Genomic DNA, 18,980 nt, shown 5'->3' on the forward strand with positions numbered 1-18,980 from the left:
ATAGCGGAAGCCCAACCGGTTAAGCGTGAAAGTTCAATACGTAGAGATACCAAGTCCTCGAGTACTTTATAAAAGATACAAGATTTATGCAAGTCAAATAATGCATGCCTGCAGACAGGAGTAAAAGGAAAGCAGAAAAACAGGTGTACATGCCGGACTCAATCCATGCAAAGACCGAAGAAGTTAGGAACAAATAATGGTGTATGAAAGGCTCTTGAACCAGCAAACAATAAGAACACCAAATGACCTGTGCTCAATCGACATGGTCAAATATTCTAGGTCAAAATTTTACCAAACAGGTTCGTGAGGATAGTCAATGACGCTTAGAAGCTCATCAGATCTGCAAGAATATGTTAGATCAAGTAGAATAATGATGTTAGAGAGAAAGAAAAACTCACCTCTTCCGAAAAGAGCACGTTTGGCCCAATCCATGGCCAGCATACACCGAGTACGGAAGCTAACACTCTCGGCGAAGTAGATACTACGCCAGAGATACATAGCAATAACACCACCGCTGAAGCTCATACCTCCAAAGTCAAAGATAGCAGCGTTGCTGATGTATGCTAAGCTACCAAGGTGCTTGTATTTGAAGGCCTTGTAAACAGCGTCGTCCAGGTCACCGTAGTCGATCTCGTTGGCCTTGAGACCAGGCAGAGCAGCCGCAATCTTGGTCAGCTTACGGCCCAGATACTGACCCTGTTGGTTAGCGCGTTGGGCAGTGGCAGGAAGTGAGGTGAGCTTAGTGTCAATCTGGTGGAGGAGCTCGGACAGTTCACCGTAGTCGAGAGTACCGGAATGATCCTTGTCGTACTGCATAAAGAGGAGATCAAGGCGGCGAAGATGGTTGGAGGCTTGGGGGAAGCGCTTCTTCACACGGTTGGCAACGTCGCGCCATTCAGAAAAGGTCAGGTGCACCTTTTCGGGGTCTTGGCCCTTCTCCCAAGCGATCGTACGGAGGAATTTGATGACATTTGCAGCGATATTATTCTGCACTGTCGAGCAGTCACCGATGGCATAGACATCACCCAGGGGTGCGCCAATTACGCGCAGGTGGGAATCGGTCTCCAATGCGTGCTTGTTGCGTTGTCCTTCCAATTTTTCACAAAGCTTATCGCAGATCTCGGCTCGTGCTAGATGAAGGTCAGTTGAAACCATCGTCTAACGGTAGATGCAGAAGTCTCGTACCAACTCCAGTGGACCAGAGGCAGAATCCTGTAGGAACCTCCTTGACAACCTCTTCACCGTTTTCCACCTGGCTGAAGAGAACGCGGTCCTTCTTCACTTCCTTCACGCGGGCATTTGTCAAAACCTCGATACCATCACGAGTGAAGCGACTCTCGGCGTATTGAGAAAGGGCTTCGTCATAAGTGTTCAAGATGTGAGTCCGGCTCTGAATGATGTGGACGGAGATCTCATTCCGAACAATCTTGGGGAATGAATACAGGAGGTCCTCGTTGAGTAGATCGAACAACTCGGCGGCGAATTCAACACCCGTGGGGCCACCACCGCAGACGACGAATGAGAGCAAGCGTTTACGCTCCTCGTCAGTGGTAGTGGGAAGACAGGCGAGTTCCATGTTATCCAAGACCTTGTTCTTGATCTCTCGAGCGTCGTCAATCGTCTTCAAGAAGTTGCAGTGCTCAAGGCCTTTGACACCATGCGGGTTTGTCACGCAACCTACAAATCAAGCATGTTAGCCTGTCGTCTTCGTACTTGCAAGTGAAGCTTCTATGAAGCTATCGAACCCAACTTACCAACACCCACAACGAGCTTATCATAAGGGAGATAGAAATTCTGCCGAACACCGTCATTGTCCACTTGGGAAACCTCAACGAGCTTCTCCGAGAAGTCAACATCGGTCGCCGAAGCCTTCAAGAAATGGCCATCAACACGCTCAATAATCCGGCGAATAGGCTCAACCAAAGACTTCAGACCTAGTGTACCAACAGTAGCAGAAGGCAACATAGGCGTGAACAAGAAGTAATTGGTCGGCGAAACAACAGTGACATGATAATCACCCGGGTTGAGATTCTTCAGGAGTGCAACACTGCCCCAGCCGGTACCCAGAATGACCAGACGTGGTTTGTCCTTCTGCTCGAGCATCGCCTCCGAGTCATAATCGCTCACAAGGACATCTGCAATGGGCAGATTCTTCGGCCCACCTCGACGCGGGTTCAATGCCAACTCAGAAACAGGGAGGTCTCCTGACGTGCGGAGTTCCCGGTAGGTACTGGCATCGTAGATGAAGAAAGCGACGACAACAATACCGGTACCGATAACGAAAAAGCCACAGGAAGCAAATATCTTATACATAATATTCCAGGCTCTAGAATGACGAGCCGGCGCGGCCTTGGCAGCAGTGGTGATATCGGACTTGAACCGGATCGGACTGGATGCATTGAGAGTAGGGCCGAAGGGTCGCCGTTGCAGGAGTCGTGTCTTGCTATGCAGGGCGCGTGAAATAGGAGACCTTGCTGTCGAAAAGGCCTTTAATTCCAATCTCGTCGACAGCAAAGCAATTGACTGTAGCGCGGGGCCGCCCGGACGACCCCGGAGCAGCGCTGCGCTCATGATGAGTAGACGGGTGGAGGAGAGCTCGAGAGAAGATGAGTGCCAAGAATGACGATTCAGGTCATAGCCCGCCGCTATGCCAGCACAAGAGGATGTATTGAGAAAGTAATTGGAACAACGAGAGTATAGCTCAGCAATGTCTTGGGGAAAGGAAGCTGCGACTCAGGAAACAAATGCGCTGGACGACTACTACGTCATCCGAGGTCACGTGTTGCCAGCGTGGTACCGGGAAGTCGGCACATCCAAGCAAATTTACGTACTTGAGTGGTTCGGTGTAGAAATACCAAAAATCACTAGCTCAGAATGTCTTTCTATTGCATATATACTCATATTATAAGATAATGGAGCTAGAGTACCCGAGCCTAGCTTTAAGCAAATGAATCCACTTCCTTGTCTTGCGCCGCCGCATGCATATCGAAGTTAAGTGAACAATGTATCCCAGGTCCTTTAGAAACATGAAAAAAAAGAACCGAACCCATAAATACCCAAAGAATAAAAATAACGCCTTCATCGGATATGCAGGATAGAGTGAATAAGCAGGAATCAAGAATAGCAAACGGGATGTCTTAAGTCGAATCGTCTTTCCGGCAATCGGCAATCAATCCCAGCTATCCGGTTCGGCACTTAGCTTCTTACCGACGGAGCCTTTCCGACTCTTCGGCCGTTTGTTGAGCCCGGTACCCGAGAAGGAACTCTTGCGTTTCATAGGACGTGATCCACCAAGGTTGGTCATATCATCAAGATCACCAGGTGCGTCGAGATCACCATCCGCGTCGTCGTGGCGGTCCACTCTGAGCTCTTCATCGATTGCCAGCAAAGTGGAGAACTCGCGACACTTGCTCAGCATAGCTTCCTCGCTGTTCAGGGAAGCCATGTTTTTGATAATAGCTTCCCAAAACTTGTCTCCTGTCACACCATGCACCTTGGTCGCAGTCTTGTTCAGCTCTTTGGTGGCAGGCTTACTGTCTTTGTCCTTTGTGTGAGAATGAATAGAGTACAGACGGCGTAGATAGGTCCGTGCTTCCCAGATCATTGACAGGGATGCCGCAGCCGTAGCCAATCGCCGGAGAGTGAGCGGGTCAACTTGCTGATGGGTGCTTGGCGGCAATGGCATTTGCATCTGCATCATTTGCATTTGCAGATCCGGAGGAAGCCCAACCATACCAGCAGGGGTGTCAATCACTGGCGGTCCGATGGGAGTAGGGAACAGATCGGTGTCGATGGCATGAGCGATGACGGTACCGGTAGATGACACAATGCGTTCCATGACAGCAATGGTGGGCACCACTTCAGCAAGCTGTCCATAATCGAAAAAGGCCAGGTTCTGAGAGATGAAGCGAGCCAGCAAAAGGTGTTCGGGAGGATCTCCTTCCACGACGAGTTTCTTAAGATCAAAATTGACCTTGGAACAGAGATTGGATAGGAACTTCTTCTGATAACGGCTGTTACTGATCTTGACGATTTCGAACAACGGAGCCAGCTTCGAGACGTAAGGTCGAGCGGTCGCACCATTCGAGTCGCCCACAACATCACGTTGATAGTAGAAGGCCTCCTGTACCGACCGCATGTACTCTCTCTCAAACATTGATTCGTACTGCTGGTGGAGCTGCTTGTGAGTGTCGAAGGCAATCTTGGAAATTGCTGGCACCGTCGATGTCTCCAAAGACACAAGAACGCCGGCACATTCCTTGGGATGCACCAACCCTTGTCGATTGATACTTGCAATAAGCTCAATGGCAGTAAGCGAATAGGCATCCTGTCGCGACTGTGCCACTTGAACCATGTTCTTGAGGAAGTGTTGGGCGATTAACGCCGCTGCGCCATCATTATCACTAGCTTTCAGTGAACCTCCTAATCTGGTCGATTCTTCCTGTGATTCTGCCTTCGAGATTTGCATGTTCTTTTCAGATTTGCCCTCGTGCATGGCAAAGAAGTCTGAGAATGAACGAAGGACGATGTTATGCAGTGTTGGAGCGTCTTCCTTGAAAACTTGAGAAAAGGTCTTACGGGCAGGTTCGCGTCCAAACTGGGCTGGCCAAGACTGGCAAATGGCTCCCAGGCTTTCAAGAGCCATGACCCTTAAATCCGTAGGCTGATTAGAATATGTGAACGGCAGGATTGAGTCCACCATGAGATCAGCCACGCTCTTGCCGCCCGATGTGGGGAATTGGGCCTTGAAGTGATTGGCATAGCTTTCAAGGTCGCAGTGACGACCAACGCAGCCCGCAATACGAATATAGCTTTTGGCTCGATTCGCGACTTGGGCGTTCGTCTCTGCTGAAAGATCAACGCTCTTGTATTGTAGCAAAGGCTTGAGCACGGAAACTGTCAGTTTGACCAATCTGTCGGTGTTTTTCAACACGCCGTTTATTGTCCACAAACAAGCCATCACTTCGTTGAGCTCTGAACGAGCTAGCTTGGCAACGCTCTTGAAAAGGTCATTCTGTACCTCCTTGAGCAGAGTGTTGTGCGAAGAAGAAATCTCTGGCAAGACGCAGCGGTAGATCACCACGACGGATCGGAAGATAAAAAGATCATCTGCGGTAGCAAGGTTGCCGATGTACGGGTGTAGAGCCTCCAACTGATCTGGTGTGAACAACTTCGCATCCGACCTTGCGAACACGGTGATTGTCTGAAGGAGAGCCTGCTGGAACACCTTGCCAGAAGCATCTGCGTCTTCAACTAGTCTTTGGAACATGATGGAAATCATGGACTTACAGACCTTGAAGTTCATCGACGCAGACTTCGATTTTTCTGAAAGCACAGCCTTGAGGCAAATGCTAAGTGAATCGAGAGCGGTATCGCTGCGTTGAACGAGACCGACAATCAAGCCGACCTGCTCCCCAAGAGCCATCTTCAGCTTTGGTCCATCTGAGGTAGAATCAATAGACTCGTGGAAAGGAACCAGCCAGATTTCTTCAAAAGTCTGACGAGCCGCCGTGGCCACGGTATCGTCATGATCGCCAGTGCGCTGGAGGAAGCTGTCAAGGATAGCCAACTTCAATTCATGCCGATGCGTTTTGTGGTAAAGCTCTTTAAGCAGGCTAATGCAGCGCTTCCGAACACCAGCGGTTTGATCAGCTGCACAGGCGAGAATGCTGCGGCAGCCTTCTTCTTCAAGCTTCGGTCTAAGCGCGATGCATTTCGCAATCAGGGATAAGGCAGAGTCACGGACCATAGGCGACGCATCTGTTGTGCAGCGAAGAATCAGGTGCATGACTGCTGCATCTCGGTCAAGAAGGTTTGGATCTTTCTCCAGCATGTAGATAACACTTTTCAAGCTTCGGCTGCGAACCTTGGCTTGGTCACTGCCGATAGAATTCAATAGAACCTTGAGAATTGTGTCGAGAGCCTTGCCAAAGCTCGAGTTGAGCACTGTAAGGACATACGCAAATCGCCCGTGGACGTTGGATATAGTGTCAAATTGTCTGTGAGTCTCGAGCCAGCGAGAATCGGAGAATGATCTTGAAAGAAGAACCACCAACTCATCGGTCATTTGGTCATGAGTCAAATCTTCCTTGTCATTTGAGTTATAGAATAAGTTGCAGACATTCTTCGCCCAATGGGCCAAGTAGTAGCCACGTGCACTGGCGATTTGTGAGTTGTCGGAGTTTCTGTCTTGGGAGAGATATTCAAGGGCCATGCGATAAGGGCCCCTTGGAGCGATCAAGTCTTGTGGATGCAATGCTCGAGAGGAGAATTCCTCAAACTGCTGCTTGAGCTCCTCTGTGAGATCACTTTCGGAGTCTTCCAAAGCAGGAAGCATGTGCTGGGCAGTCGCAATCAGATCAGAAATGGCAGAGCCCATCCACCCTAGAAGCTCTAGAGCCATGCTCTTTGCAGTGGCCGGACTTTTGTCCTGATCCGCGATTCCAACCATTTGCGATGCCATGATTCGAAGGAGAAGCTCGGCGGCAGGCCAATCAGTGGACCCAAGGACGTTAATTAAGTCTTCAGTGAAAAGGTCAAGAATGTTTCGGTAGGGTTGATCGCCGCTTTTGGTTGATGTCATAGCACGCTGAACTATAAATTTCACGATGTACTGCGCACTGCGGACCGCATTGTCATATAGTCTATTGACCTTGGCCGCCAAGAGCTCCAAGGAATTGTCGAGCTCATCTTCGTCCTCGAGGTCTGTAATTTTCTTACCTTCGCCCTCACCCATCGATTCATCGTCATCACCATCGGCCTGAGCTTGCAGACGACGCTTGGTTTTGGACGAACTTGGTGATTCCAACGCAGTGGTTTGCACCAGTTGGAGCACCAGTGCAGTGAGGAGCTGGATGTTTTTGCCATCTGCAAGTTTGAATTGTCTTGCACTCTGGCGTGTAGATGGAAGTTTCTCCAACGAGCCAAGAATTTCATCCAAGATGTAGGGACGTTGATCAGGATACTTGGAGAAAATTTTGGCGAGGACATCCATGGCCCCTCGTCTTGCCGGCTCAAATTTTTGATATCCAATGGTCGAATCCTTGTCATTGTAGGCATTTTCAACAAAGATAAGCTTGGCAGCAAAGAACTCGACTGCCGTAACTGTACTTTCTGGAATTTCGATTCGAGACAAGAATTCCGAGAAAAGGGCGAGCACCTTCTTGCTTTGATGGATCAGGCTTCCGATGAGTCGTTTTTGATTTGAGTAGAAAGAGAAATACTCGGAGTCTTTGCCTCCAGACCGCGCCTCGACAGCAGGGATGATGCAGTGATCAAAGGCTTGATTTAACACGGTTGGAATGGCTTCAATTAGATCTTCCGGGCAAAGCTCTCTCTCAGTTTGACGACCTGACATGGTCTGAAGAAGAGTTCCAACGGCGAGCAAAGCATTCAGCATATCCTCGATCTTGTCCCCCCACTCTTGCGCTTCAGTTTCACTTGACGAGTCATTCAAACTGAGATCTGGAGCCTGAGCCGCCACTATGGGCTTTTCACAGAGCTTCCGAATCCTGTTGAGGTAATCCGATGGAATGTCCTGCAGTCTGTCGAAACCAGTTACTCTCCGTATACCTCTCTGGATCCGGTTATGGGCATCATTCGAGAGAACCGCTGCGTGCACTTCTAACGATCTCGCGTTCACAAATATAGGGTTCGGTCTGTCGGAAGTTGGAACAAATGTGGAGTCTGGTTCGATCTGATCCTCCGCCTCGAATACCTCGTGAAGTAGATCCTGCAGTTTCAGCAGGGCTTCGTCCGCCTCTGCTTTTTGGTCCTTCAGATGCACGGCTGTCATTGTGTCGTAACCCGGGATATTGAGCTGTGATTTCTTGGGCTGGCTTGGCTTTGTAGGTGTAGATTTGACCGGGATTACCACGGCAATTTGGCTCGAGGAGGGCGACGGTTGATATGAAGTCGAGGTTGATCGATTTGACTGAATTGCCTGCTCGTTCAGGGAAGCTGCGTATTTCGAGACCGATGTCTTCTTAGCTGGCTTTTTCTCCGTCTTCACCTTCGGAGGCGAAGTATTGGGATCTGAGACCGGTCAGTATAAGGTCCAAACAACTTTGAAAACCATGGAATTCCTCACATCTGTATGCAATGTCGGTGGAATCAAGCATCATGCGCGCAAATGCGCCAAGCTGGTTGCGACTTTTTTGAAGGGTATCGGCATCGTTTGGACGTATAGATTGGCCACGGCTAATGATAGGAGGTAACTTGAATTTGCTTGAGGAGAAGCGTCAGTGAAAGCTGAGCACGCGGGGTGATGAAATTCTCACAATTCAGTCAGCTGCTCTCCATCCAGCAATTGTTGTAAGTATTCCCGTGATGTTTCCAAACGACTTGACTCGTCCTGCCCTGACTGAATCTCCGCGTCTAGCTCACTAAGAGTGTTACGACCAGCTTGCAGAACATGATTCATGGAGGTGGTAGTTGATGGTCTGCCAACATCGGGGCGTATGACACAGTCTGAAAATAAAGTTACTGTCAGACACATTTCCACCGTGATTTAGGGCGCTTTCATGGAATGACATACCAAAGCCAAAGACAGGAGCGCTAGACATGGGCGAATACTGCAGCGCCTCATCCACAGACAGCGACCGAGACTGATTCTGAAGAGACATATTGGATCCATAAGCCCGCTGAGGCTGTGAATGACCGTTTACGACGACCTGAACAGCCGGACGCCCATTCTGATCCATGATGGCGGTTACCAGTCGAAGAGGATAGCGTTAGTCAAAGGAAAGACCTGCTTGGAGCAGCGTCATGACACCGTGCGTGAGCATTTATATAATGCTTCACGGTTTTTACTCTCCAGTCGGGCAACGAGCGACAAAAAACCAGGAAGAGCTCATGATGAACATATCGCTAATTCATCACTTTCGCCGGAGCATTACTCTGCCGCGTTTTACCGCCTGCGCGGGTATCGCGGTGGCCCGTGCAGTCGAAAAAAAAGTCACCATCCGCGGTCTACTTTGACATTGACCAGCTCACGGCTTTTTTCTGCTGAATATTCTTAAATTGACTAGCTCTCTGCACTGTCTTCTTCATAATCAAGATGTCTGTCATCGGCTCCTTGATCTTCTGTACCGACTGTGGCAACCTGCTGCGCGAGTCTACCGGAGATGCAAATGCGACTCTACACTGCATGGTCTGCGGAGCCAGGAACAAGGGTTAGTGCTTCAATTGAGGCTTTGCATGACGGCTTCCGGGTTGCGATGAACTAACAACTACCAGATATTGTCCCCGAAACCATTGTCTCGGAATCCAAGCCCGCCGCCTTCCCCTCCGCATTGAGAGCCAAGCGTTCTGCAGTCCAAACCCTGTCCGCCGAGGACCGCAAAACAGAAGCTGTCACGGAAAAGCTTTGCGAGAATTGTGGTCGCACTGAAATGTTCTTCACCACCGTTCAGCTGCGCAGTGCAGACGAAGGAAGTACCGTGTTCTATCGATGTGTTTGCGGTCACAAGTATGGCATCCGACCCTCCATTCCACCAAAATTCGTACTAATCATCGCTGCAGGGAAACCTCGAACAACTGAGCAAATACGGAGGACTTTAAGAAAGAAACGGGTCTATGTTTTGGCTGTATAACAGAGCGGGATAAGAGTATCAAAATAACGACGTCACGACATTTTTCATTTTCCATTCAAAAGATTCATCATGCTGCAGCAACTGCAGGGGCACTTCCATTCGGCACCAGCGCATACTCAACCTGGCCACTCTTCTCAAATTCAGCCATGTCAAGAGCCACGATCACACTATCGCGCACTACCTGCTCGGGGTCATTCAAGAAGCTTTTCAGGGTCTCCTCGACGCCCTCCTCGTCACCCAGACTGCCGAGAGCCTCGGCAGCCTCGTGTCGCACCATACCCTGCTCCTTCAGGTCGCCGAGGCATTCTGTGAGGTAGGGAATAGAAGCTGGGTGGCAGAGCTGTCCGAAGACGAAGGCGACTTCGTGGCGGAACAGAGCCGAGGGGTCCTTGAGACCCTTGGCGAGAGCGTTCACGGCGTCAAATGCTGTGGGGAGGTCGGGTGGCGACGCGAGGTCGCGTAGGCCGAACATGGCACGGTATCTTTGGAAGAGAGGGAGCTTGGTGTCAAGTAGTGTCTTCTCCAAGTCCGGAATGCAGGGCTCACGGGCCTCGAGCGGCATGGGGGGAGCGGGATCAATAGAAGTGAAATCACTGGATTAAAAATACGTTAGCGTTTCTTGATCACAATCCATACATATCTTAACACCGTAAGAGAGCATACCTGGGCTTCAACTTCTCAGCCTTCCTGGCCTCAGAGTTCTCCCAAATGATACGATCGACCGCAATATCGCAAGTCTCACGAACAATTTCCAACTCGTTCTCGTCATCGCGCAGCTTCTTCAGAATAGCCAAACTGTCATCATAACCAAGGGCACCGAGAGCCTCCGCGGCCTCGTGGCGGCACATCGCATCCTCCTCGACATCCTTCACAACCTGCTGCAGATACGAGACAGAGTCATGGTTGCGGGTCTGGCCGAGACAGTAAGCAAGCTCGTGCTTGAGCAAAGCCGATTGCGATGCGAAACCAGCAGCGATCGCCTCAATGGCCGGGAGGGTCTGCTCAGTCGGGGGCTGCAGGCACGCGAGGTGCTTGAGGGAGAAGAGGGCGCGAAAGCGGCGAGCGAGAGGCTCGGATTCAGAGGTGAGAACCTTACGGAGGGTAAAGACTGTCCCGTCGGGGGTCTCAGTCGCGGAGGGTGACATTTTGGGGAGGGGGGGTTGTATATGCAAAAAGTTCTGTGGTGGAGGGTCTGAGGGCGCAATCTTTTTGATCTTATCATCGATTTTTTGAGGTGGGGTGGCGGGGCTGCGCCGATTCGGATGTGGTTGGCCCGCGCCAATTCTGCTTATACTCTCCCAAGGTACTTGCCTGCTCTCTATATCCATTGGTCTCTAACTTATTATCCTTATCTTTTTTAATTCTTCATAAAAGCAAACAGGTCTCGCAAGTCACGAGAGACGGTTCTCAAGAGGATTCTTAATTCAGACTCACCTGTAAATTGAAAATACCCATGACCTCTTAGGTTCGGGTCAACAACACCCTGCCCAATATTCTTCAACAATCTCGCCATTTCCAAGGGGAACCAATGCAGTCTAGTATCTATCCAGCGCAGCTCAGTTCATCTCCTCATCATTATTTAATGGCATCTTCCATCCATACTCCGCCAGCACGACATCTTTGAATCCCTCGGCCTTTGTGAGAACGTCGTTACTGAATCTGATACCTTTGCGCATGGAGGTGATGTCAAGATTATCAGTGAAGAAGCTCAGGTTGATACTAGTCTGTTCCAGAGGGTCTGCGCTGTTCACGGTAACTTCGCCTGGATCGGAGACGGGTCGGACTAAATCGACGACCACTCAGGTACGTTGCTCCTTCTTTGGACCATGGAAGTGCCATTAGAAGACACTACCAAACATGCAGAGAAATTCCCCGCTCGGAGTTATTCCGACCGAGACCATCATGTTGATCAGGGTCAATAAATGGGGTATCCGTAAAGAAGTGCCGATTTAGGGATGGGAGCCCAAAGCTCTGCCCCTCTTGTCTACCTCTTCTCCCTTCTAAAAACCCTGCTCTTTGCATATCCATGCAGTCTCACACCATATCAGCGATGGGAACACTTTCAGAATGAGCCTCCCTAGGTCATGATACTTGACAAGACCTCTGGAGCTGTCGGTCCCTTCACTGGAGCATCTGGGTGAATGCAGTAGCATTGATCGAGTAGTTCTACGGACTTGAGTCAGTTTCTTGCAGATCACAGCCTGATCGAAGCTTAGCACTGGCTTTGGTATGATTCCAACACGGGTCCATTATTCGGAAAGATTTGTGATTTGATTTCACCTGGTCGAATAGTAATTAGTCGCAACCCGATCTGGCGGCGAAGTCCTGAATCATGCTACATGTCTAGAAAACACTAGAATCCCGGGTTCGGTGTTTCCGAGAGCCAGGTCATCATGGGCTGCCTCGTACAATTCCTTGAAATTTTATCTTTTCTTTTGTCCATGGATAGATGACAAGAGTGAATCAGGTGTCCAGCCATCATCTATCAGGAAGGTCGACTGGGAAGCTTGAGTACGGCACAGCATGTTCAGTAAACATTTTTCGATCCCAACTCCGGCTTCCAAGCTCAGATGACTGAGCACTTCCATAATTCGCCTGATGTAATCGATTTTTTGCGGTCCATTGAGGTGGCACTCCAGCATATGGTGGAGAAGAAACGGCCGCAGATTATTAACGGAAGCTTGCCAAAGGCTCCGAGAGTTAGCCAAAGCGTCGTCTAGCATGACCAACCCATGAGAAGAGACTGGAGAGCTCATGGGACCACAAGGTGGAGTGGTTATGGAATCTTGCATCATGAGACAGATGGAGAACAGGCATGTGAGCCTATCGTAGTCCGATGGTGAAAGTTCCGGGCCATGAGCGCAGCTTTCGTTAATGTGAAAAGCTTGGAAGTCACCACGCAAAAGAGAAACGGCATCATAGAGGGATGGGTATGCTGATAGACCTCGGACGTAAAAGCGGGAGGATAATCCCATAAAGGTACGCATGTCTTGAATGAACGATATCAACCAAAGGCCACGTATTTTCTGCATATCCATGGTTGGGTCGAGCAAGAAGGCATTAGAGGACGGCTCGGAGAGCTCGGAGATGTTGTTTGTAGACTCGAACCAGGACGGTTTGGACATGAGAGACACTCTGCACGAGTCAGTATTATCAAGATTGAGAGGCACTTTCGGGCGACCCACAGGTAGACAACAAGCTCCAGACCCCAGTTACCGTGGAGCTCCCCGATCCCACCTTTGGCTTCGATCATGTTTTGGAGACCGGTGCGGTGAATATTCCATTCTTCAGCCGTGCCCCAATATCTCTGTGTATGGTTAAAATTCTGCCACATCAAAGGTATCGATCCACTGCGCCTACGCGTGAAGGTTATTTACCTCAAATGTGAGAAGTCGAATAACAGCCGCGAATGCATCATAGCTGAGAGCTTTCTCTGGAATAGAGACCCACTCATGGAGTATTCTTACTGCCTCAGATTTATATTTCAAGGCGTCAGATGAGTTGGTTGCTCTTTGAGGACTTGTCCCCGCATAGAGATGGGATAGGTGAGCTGCAGAATGGGCCATGATAGCGTTAAAGGATGACGCGTTTGACAGGTCTAGTGGGAACCAAACATCCTTCATTGGGTTGAAAGTCGGGATACCAAGGTCCTCGAACATCATGGTAGCATGAGTTCCTATCCCTACGACCTAACTTAGTTTCATTTCGGGTTCACGAATCGCAAGCCGTCGACGTACAGTGGTGCAGCAGCTTATGATGCTGGGGCGTCAATTCCACCGGAAATTGCTGGAAAGGATCCAGCCTCGAAGTTGACAAAGCATGGCCCATTCCATTCAAGAACTGTGGGGTAATGCCGATCAGCTTGTCCCCGTTGGCATGGTCGAGATCTACTTCGCTGGAAGTAGCTTCTGAATGCTTTGAGGGCGAGCCCTGAGAACCATGGCTTCTGGTTGAACGGTCTCGACTGAATTGATCTCTGGATTTTTGCACTCGGTCTGCAGAAGACGAAGATATCGGACTGGGTAGAAGTCTTGGCTGAATCCTCTTGTGCTTGCCACTATTGTTGCGGCTGTGTCGTTGTCTCCAGTGCTCGCGCATCGCATGGCTTCGGGCATCTGCTTGATTGAACTCGGACACGAAAGCAAACCGGGGAGCGTCGTCTGGGGGCATGCTGCTTCCACAACGAGACCCGCTGGAGCTGTTGCCTGACGACATAGTATAACCCTAAGCGGTTGGACAAAACGCGGAGTGATGTGCGAGAGTCAGAACGAGGATGGCTAATGCTGAGCCACCTCGATCGAAGCGCAGCACTAGTCCACCGTATCAACCATCATCTCCCTCGCTCCATGTATCTCTAAGACAAGAAAAAACCTATCTTGAAGCCACGGCATAGACTCTAGGCCCACGAGTGGAAAGTGGGGCGGGAACGGAGATATGATCGATCCACCGCCCGTCAATGGCTCAATTAGGCAATACTATGAACCAATCATCGCCCGTGATCCTCACCTGCATCGTGTTCCATCATCTGTCCAGTGGTCCAAAGACTGCCACCGCATTGAGCTTCTTACTCAACCCTGGTAGGATCTCGGCTGTATCACCCGTGTGATATGTGTCGATGCCAAGGAAGAACCATCCTCGGTTGTGCATGAGTGTCCGGAGACCTTTTGAGTTCCGCCCTTGTAGCGCATACTTACGATGGACACGGCTACATGGTCAATTGATCTCAAGCTATAGCGAACATGGAGAAGCTGACAATTGATCGACTCGGTCTCGAATCCACTTACCGATATGGCCGGTGCACGCTTACATTCATGACGATGGTAAGCCACCAGGCATGTGTTTCGTTCAACACGCGGTTCTTGGGTTGCTGATAGGCTTCATTGGCAAAACCAGTACAGCTTATCTGGATCAACAAGGCCTCATGCAATGAGCGGACGGCAATGATGTAATGTATGAGACGGAAGAGGCGGATGAAGGACCGTGAACCTAATCAGCAGTATCCGTGAGAAAAATAATAAAAGCATAGCTAGCTCCTGGACGAAACTTGTTCGTGTCTCGAGGTGAAAGCTGTCAATTGACTTCGACGTGATCAAAGGTTGCAATTGTATCAGGACAGAAGCGTTAGAGCCCATCATGTCCGCTGATAAGTACTATACTCTTGCTGAAGGTCTGAAACCACGCAACAAGTACCTCATCGCCAATTGCTGACTTTTGCAAAAGGATGTCCCTTCGCAAGCAACAGCACTGCTGTGCTGATGCGAAACCGACAGGGCACTGGTGGCCTTGGTCTACTTCAGGATACCCAGCTCATTGAGACTTTGGCGCATTTCTCTCGTGAGAGAATCCCGGAGCGGTAAGCGTGACACTACTGAGACGACATTTGGCTGACAATGGGGAAATACTCCAGTGTTGTCCACGCTAAAGCTGTCGGGTAAGTCAGTCGAATGTCTACTCTAAACAAGTGAACTGATGCATGTCCTGTTCTTAAGAGCTTACGGAGTATTTGAAGCGGAGGCCGATTGCTCGGACATAACATCCGCCAGCTTTCTCAACAAGGCTGGCAAGAAGTCCCCGGTCCTTCTTCGCGTCTCCACAGTCGGTCCGGAGTCGGGCTCTGCTGACACATCGCGAGATGTTCATGGCTGGGCAATGAAGATCTATACCGATGAAGGCAATCTTGACTGGGTCTTCAATAACACTGTGAGCAAGCTGCATGCATAATGAAGAGGAGTGCTCATACTTGAAAGCCTGTCTTCTTTATCCGGGACCCTATCAAGTTTCCATCCATGAATCGCTCTCACAAGAGACACCCGCGGTCTCATCTTCCTGATGCGAACATGGTAAGTGGAATTTTGCATCGAACTGGACGCAAATAGCTAACTTACAATTCAGTTTTGGGAGTATGCACACCTAGATTAGGTTTCAAGTAGATTTGCTGTGGCTAACATTGATTAGCTTCCACGTTGGAAACCCCGAAGGAATCCATCAGCTAATGATCCTCTTCAGCGATCGTGGAACACCAAGGTCCGTTCGCTTTCTGAACTCCTATAGTGGACACACATACAAGTTCACCAAAGAGGTAAGACATCATGAATTGACACTGCGTAACCTCAGCTCATTCGCGTCATTAGGATGGTTCGTTCAAGTACATCAAAATTCACATGAAGACGCAACAGGGAGTCAAGAACTTGTCCCGAGAAGAGGCAACGAAGATTGCTGGCGAGGATCCGGATTACATGATTCGCGACATGTTTGAGGCCATCGAGAGACAAGATTACCCTTCATGGGAGGTCTTTGTTCAAGTAATGGACCCATCCGAGGCCGAGACCTACCGGTGGAATATCTTCGATATGACCAAAGTCTGGCCACACAAAGCCTTCCCTCTAAGAAAAATTGGCAAGATGACATTGAACCAAAATGTAAGTTATCCAGTTCTGCTTCGGCCTTGCGGCTCCTGATGAAATATATCAACCAGCCCAACAACTACTTCGCCGACATCGAACAAGCAGCTTTCTCGCCATCAAACATGGTCCCGGGCTTCGCAGCTTCAGCCGACCCCGGTAAGTCAACTATTACGCATACCGCCAACTCCAATCCGCTTACCCTTCCCAGTCCTGCAAGCTCGCTTATTCGCCTACCCCGACGCGGCCCGCTACCGTCTCGGCGTGAACTACCAACAACTCCCCACCAACGCTGCGAAAGCCCCAGTCTACTGCCCATTCCAGCGTGACGGCAAGATGCGTTTCGATGGAAATTATGGCGGAGATCCCAACTACGTTAACTCCTCTCTCCAACCCACCAAGTTCTACCCAGAGGTCAAAGGCGTCAGTCCCCAGTCTCTAGCCCTGCATACGGAACATGAGAAGTGGGTTGGCGAAGTGACTTCTTACACTAGCCATATCACGGATGATGATTTCGTGCAGCCGGCTGGGTTGTGGGACCTTCTTGGGCGTGAGCCAGGACATCAGGAGAGAGTCATTGAGAATCTAGTTGGGAGTGTTCGGGAGGTGAAGTCGCCAAAATTGAGGAATGAGGTTTACGGTTTGTTCTTTCATTTTTTCGCCTAACCTTAATGAATTTACACTGACGGTTCTGCAGCACTGTTTGGTCGTGTGAATCAGAATCTCGGGGCTAGACTTAGGAAGGCGACTGAAGCCGCTATTAATATTTAATTCTTTATGATTCAATGCAATTTCGTGATCTTGTAATATGAAATTTTTTGTACTTGATCAAAATACGACCCCAATTTGCGTGACCAGATTGCTTCGTCACAGGAGTCAAACCCGACGTTTACATGCCCATCTCCACGCAAAGACCCAAAATAGAAAACAACCCCTTCGGAGATCGCCCGTGCGACAAAGCAAACCGTGAACCCCATACAGCTTGCATCACCAACACCTTATCTGGGAATTGATTAGCACGCCTGGACACCAATCATCTAAGTATGGCAGCACTAATAACCCAATAAGAGCACGCCTCATCCCACGAGGCATTTTCCCATGAAAGTGGTTCAGAACTCCACCCGTAGAATCTGCCAATAGACTTTGTATCGCACGGAAAGATCCAAATGTAGGTCGATGACGCGCTGATTGTTCCAACAACCTATTGTGAGAAAAGTCGCCTGGCTGCAACTCCACACTGTTATTTGAAGCTTTATCCGATGATGCAATCCGGTCCACCGTTAGATCGCAGCTGGCCGTTATGGTTGATCTTCACTCCCCGCATTTTCTGTCTGGCCATCAACACACTACCGTTTACTGCTAGTATTTTCTCGAACACCTACCAAGTTTTCTCTTTGAAATCAATAATACAACAGACATCATGTCCGACAGTGAGTTGTCTTAGTGCATTCTTGCTTATCTGCTTTTCCTTACTGATTGTTGCAGAGTCGAATCCTAGTCAAGAGCACGAGGGTTTCTTTGAGAGAATCCTTCATCACCACAAGGGTACCAAGGCTACTGCCCACGGCAAGGATCAGGATGATCAGCATGATAAGATGGATAGCCAGCAACCTCAGGGACAGAAGGAGGAGGATGAGATGGACAAGCTGAAGGACTATCTGCACAAGGATGAGCAGCTTGAGGAGGAAGGCCATGAGTATGGTGACTTGATGTGATTGACGAGATCACTGAATAAGATTGGTTTATGGTTAGGTAATTGAAACATTGAATCTAAATCTGATAATGCTTTGTTGAAAAAGAGTCAAGAGGGAAATGTCTGTGAAATGCACTCCTTCTGCGAGGCCTTTTACGATTCACTCTTCCAGTAGTAGATCTTATGCCGGTATCCAAGTCTAATATCGTACTTGATTTGAGAAAAAGTAAAAAGACTGCAATTATGTACAAAATACACGACAAAGCGCACTCATTTGGTCTTGATGTGCTTGAGCTTTCTAGGCTCGTGCATGAAGTTGTTGGCATAAGCCTTGGGGACGACCCGGCGCACATTAGGCTCCTGGACAAAGTACTCGTAGCCCTGCTTCTGTGCAAAGGCAATGGCGTCCTCCTTCGACTTGAACTTCAGGTTGGTGCCCTGCATGCTATCGGCAGACGATTGCCAACCCATCAGCGGGTTCTCCCAACGGTGACCCTTCTGCAGGATGTCCCAGTCCATGCGCCAGTGATGTCCGTGCCAGTGGCCAGATTGGGTAGCGGCCTTCGTGGGGCGGTAGATGCTGCGCGCATTCAATGTTAGTTTATGGGTCCCAGGTCGGATTCGTGTTTTCAGGTCTTGGCTTACCGGACAGTGCGGGCCTGGAGGTCGGTAGGGGCGCCAGAGAGAACGGCGGCGGGAAGAGAGTCACCAGGCTCGCTGCCGTCCATCACACGCTTGGGAACCGGGGAGAAATTTCTAGATCAATGGTGTTAGCGACAGGTTTGCATTGGTGGCGGAAGGCAAGGTAGCGTACGAGGTGCCGTGATCAATGGTGGCATCATAATCGGGCTGGTGACGGGTCATTGCCTCGGCAGGGCCTTCCTTGCGGATCAAGGAGCTGCTAGAGTAGGTCGAGGTAGGAGCCTCGGACGGGTTGGTCTTGACGGTAGGAGACCCCTTCACGACGTTGGAGGCAAAGCGGGCATTGACGGGAGCGACCAGACGGGTCGCTCGGAGGCCAGCGGCACCTCCAATTCTGAAGAGCGACATGGTGTACGATGCTAGGAGTGGGGTGGGATGGAGATAGTCAAGAGGAAGTGTTAATCGTCGCAGAGTGCAAGTCACGGCCCACCCGAAAATGGTTTAGCGCATCTTGGCTCATCCGACCACCCGCTTCCCGGCCAAAGGTTCTCTTCCTCCTGCATCATTTGTCTATCTCGGTTCACTTGCTTTGCGAATCACCGTGAGTTCTCTCGGATAGGCTCCTTACACTCCTGGAGTTCGGACACATTC

The 18,980-nt window shown here is 49.9% G+C and overlaps 9 protein-coding genes across 9 annotated transcripts; 3 read left to right on the forward strand and 6 right to left on the reverse strand.

Moving 5' to 3' along the window:
* Positions 1–323: 323 nt before the first annotated feature.
* On the reverse strand, positions 324–2,571 carry N7477_005462 (putative NADH-ubiquinone oxidoreductase 64 kDa subunit; the record flags this gene model as incomplete). The annotated part of the gene is made up of 4 exons (XM_056967125.1): positions 324–340; positions 399–1,158; positions 1,190–1,677; positions 1,755–2,571. The coding sequence occupies 4 exons, from the start codon at positions 2,569–2,571 to the stop codon at positions 324–326; spliced, it is 2,082 nt and encodes a 693-aa protein (XP_056821879.1).
* A 598-nt stretch (positions 2,572–3,169) lies between these two features.
* On the reverse strand, positions 3,170–8,702 carry N7477_005463 (putative sister chromatid cohesion protein Mis4; the record flags this gene model as incomplete). The annotated part of the gene is made up of 4 exons (XM_056967126.1): positions 3,170–8,034; positions 8,090–8,226; positions 8,280–8,469; positions 8,537–8,702. 4 exons carry the CDS (start codon positions 8,700–8,702, stop codon positions 3,170–3,172), a joined length of 5,358 nt encoding a protein of 1,785 aa, XP_056821880.1.
* Positions 8,703–9,058: 356 nt separating this feature from the next.
* On the forward strand, positions 9,059–9,593 carry N7477_005464 (DNA-directed RNA polymerase I core subunit RPA12; the record flags this gene model as incomplete). Its single annotated transcript, XM_056967127.1, has 2 exons — positions 9,059–9,173; positions 9,238–9,593. The coding sequence occupies 2 exons, from the start codon at positions 9,059–9,061 to the stop codon at positions 9,591–9,593; spliced, it is 471 nt and encodes a 156-aa protein (XP_056821881.1).
* Positions 9,594–9,660: 67 nt separating this feature from the next.
* On the reverse strand, positions 9,661–10,921 carry N7477_005465 (deoxyhypusine monooxygenase; the record flags this gene model as incomplete). The annotated part of the gene is made up of 2 exons (XM_056967128.1): positions 9,661–10,186; positions 10,257–10,921. The coding sequence occupies 2 exons, from the start codon at positions 10,919–10,921 to the stop codon at positions 9,661–9,663; spliced, it is 1,191 nt and encodes a 396-aa protein (XP_056821882.1).
* A 228-nt stretch (positions 10,922–11,149) lies between these two features.
* On the reverse strand, positions 11,150–11,497 carry N7477_005466 (uncharacterized protein; the record flags this gene model as incomplete). The annotated part of the gene is made up of 2 exons (XM_056967129.1): positions 11,150–11,376; positions 11,443–11,497. The coding sequence occupies 2 exons, from the start codon at positions 11,495–11,497 to the stop codon at positions 11,150–11,152; spliced, it is 282 nt and encodes a 93-aa protein (XP_056821883.1).
* A 1,156-nt stretch (positions 11,498–12,653) lies between these two features.
* On the reverse strand, positions 12,654–13,763 carry N7477_005467 (uncharacterized protein; the record flags this gene model as incomplete). The annotated part of the gene is made up of 4 exons (XM_056967130.1): positions 12,654–12,673; positions 12,726–12,900; positions 12,971–13,275; positions 13,331–13,763. The coding sequence occupies 4 exons, from the start codon at positions 13,761–13,763 to the stop codon at positions 12,654–12,656; spliced, it is 933 nt and encodes a 310-aa protein (XP_056821884.1).
* Positions 13,764–14,726: 963 nt separating this feature from the next.
* On the forward strand, positions 14,727–16,765 carry N7477_005468 (catalase; the record flags this gene model as incomplete). The annotated part of the gene is made up of 11 exons (XM_056967131.1): positions 14,727–14,760; positions 14,814–14,946; positions 15,001–15,024; positions 15,083–15,293; positions 15,341–15,433; positions 15,486–15,493; positions 15,549–15,672; positions 15,725–16,012; positions 16,069–16,153; positions 16,206–16,634; positions 16,692–16,765. The coding sequence occupies 11 exons, from the start codon at positions 14,727–14,729 to the stop codon at positions 16,763–16,765; spliced, it is 1,503 nt and encodes a 500-aa protein (XP_056821885.1).
* Positions 16,766–17,414: 649 nt separating this feature from the next.
* Positions 17,415–17,709, forward strand: N7477_005469 (uncharacterized protein; the record flags this gene model as incomplete). Its single annotated transcript, XM_056967132.1, has 2 exons — positions 17,415–17,424; positions 17,480–17,709. The coding sequence occupies 2 exons, from the start codon at positions 17,415–17,417 to the stop codon at positions 17,707–17,709; spliced, it is 240 nt and encodes a 79-aa protein (XP_056821886.1).
* A 248-nt stretch (positions 17,710–17,957) lies between these two features.
* Positions 17,958–18,737, reverse strand: N7477_005470 (ETC complex I subunit; the record flags this gene model as incomplete). The annotated part of the gene is made up of 3 exons (XM_056967133.1): positions 17,958–18,267; positions 18,333–18,443; positions 18,502–18,737. 3 exons carry the CDS (start codon positions 18,735–18,737, stop codon positions 17,958–17,960), a joined length of 657 nt encoding a protein of 218 aa, XP_056821887.1.
* Positions 18,738–18,980: the final 243 nt, after the last annotated feature.

Source organism: Penicillium maclennaniae, assembly GCF_028827695.1.
Source record: "Penicillium maclennaniae strain IBT 15551 chromosome Unknown utg000005l:1.0-2652337.0:1.0-2654196.0, whole genome shotgun sequence".
NCBI lineage: Eukaryota > Fungi > Ascomycota > Eurotiomycetes > Eurotiales > Aspergillaceae > Penicillium > Penicillium maclennaniae.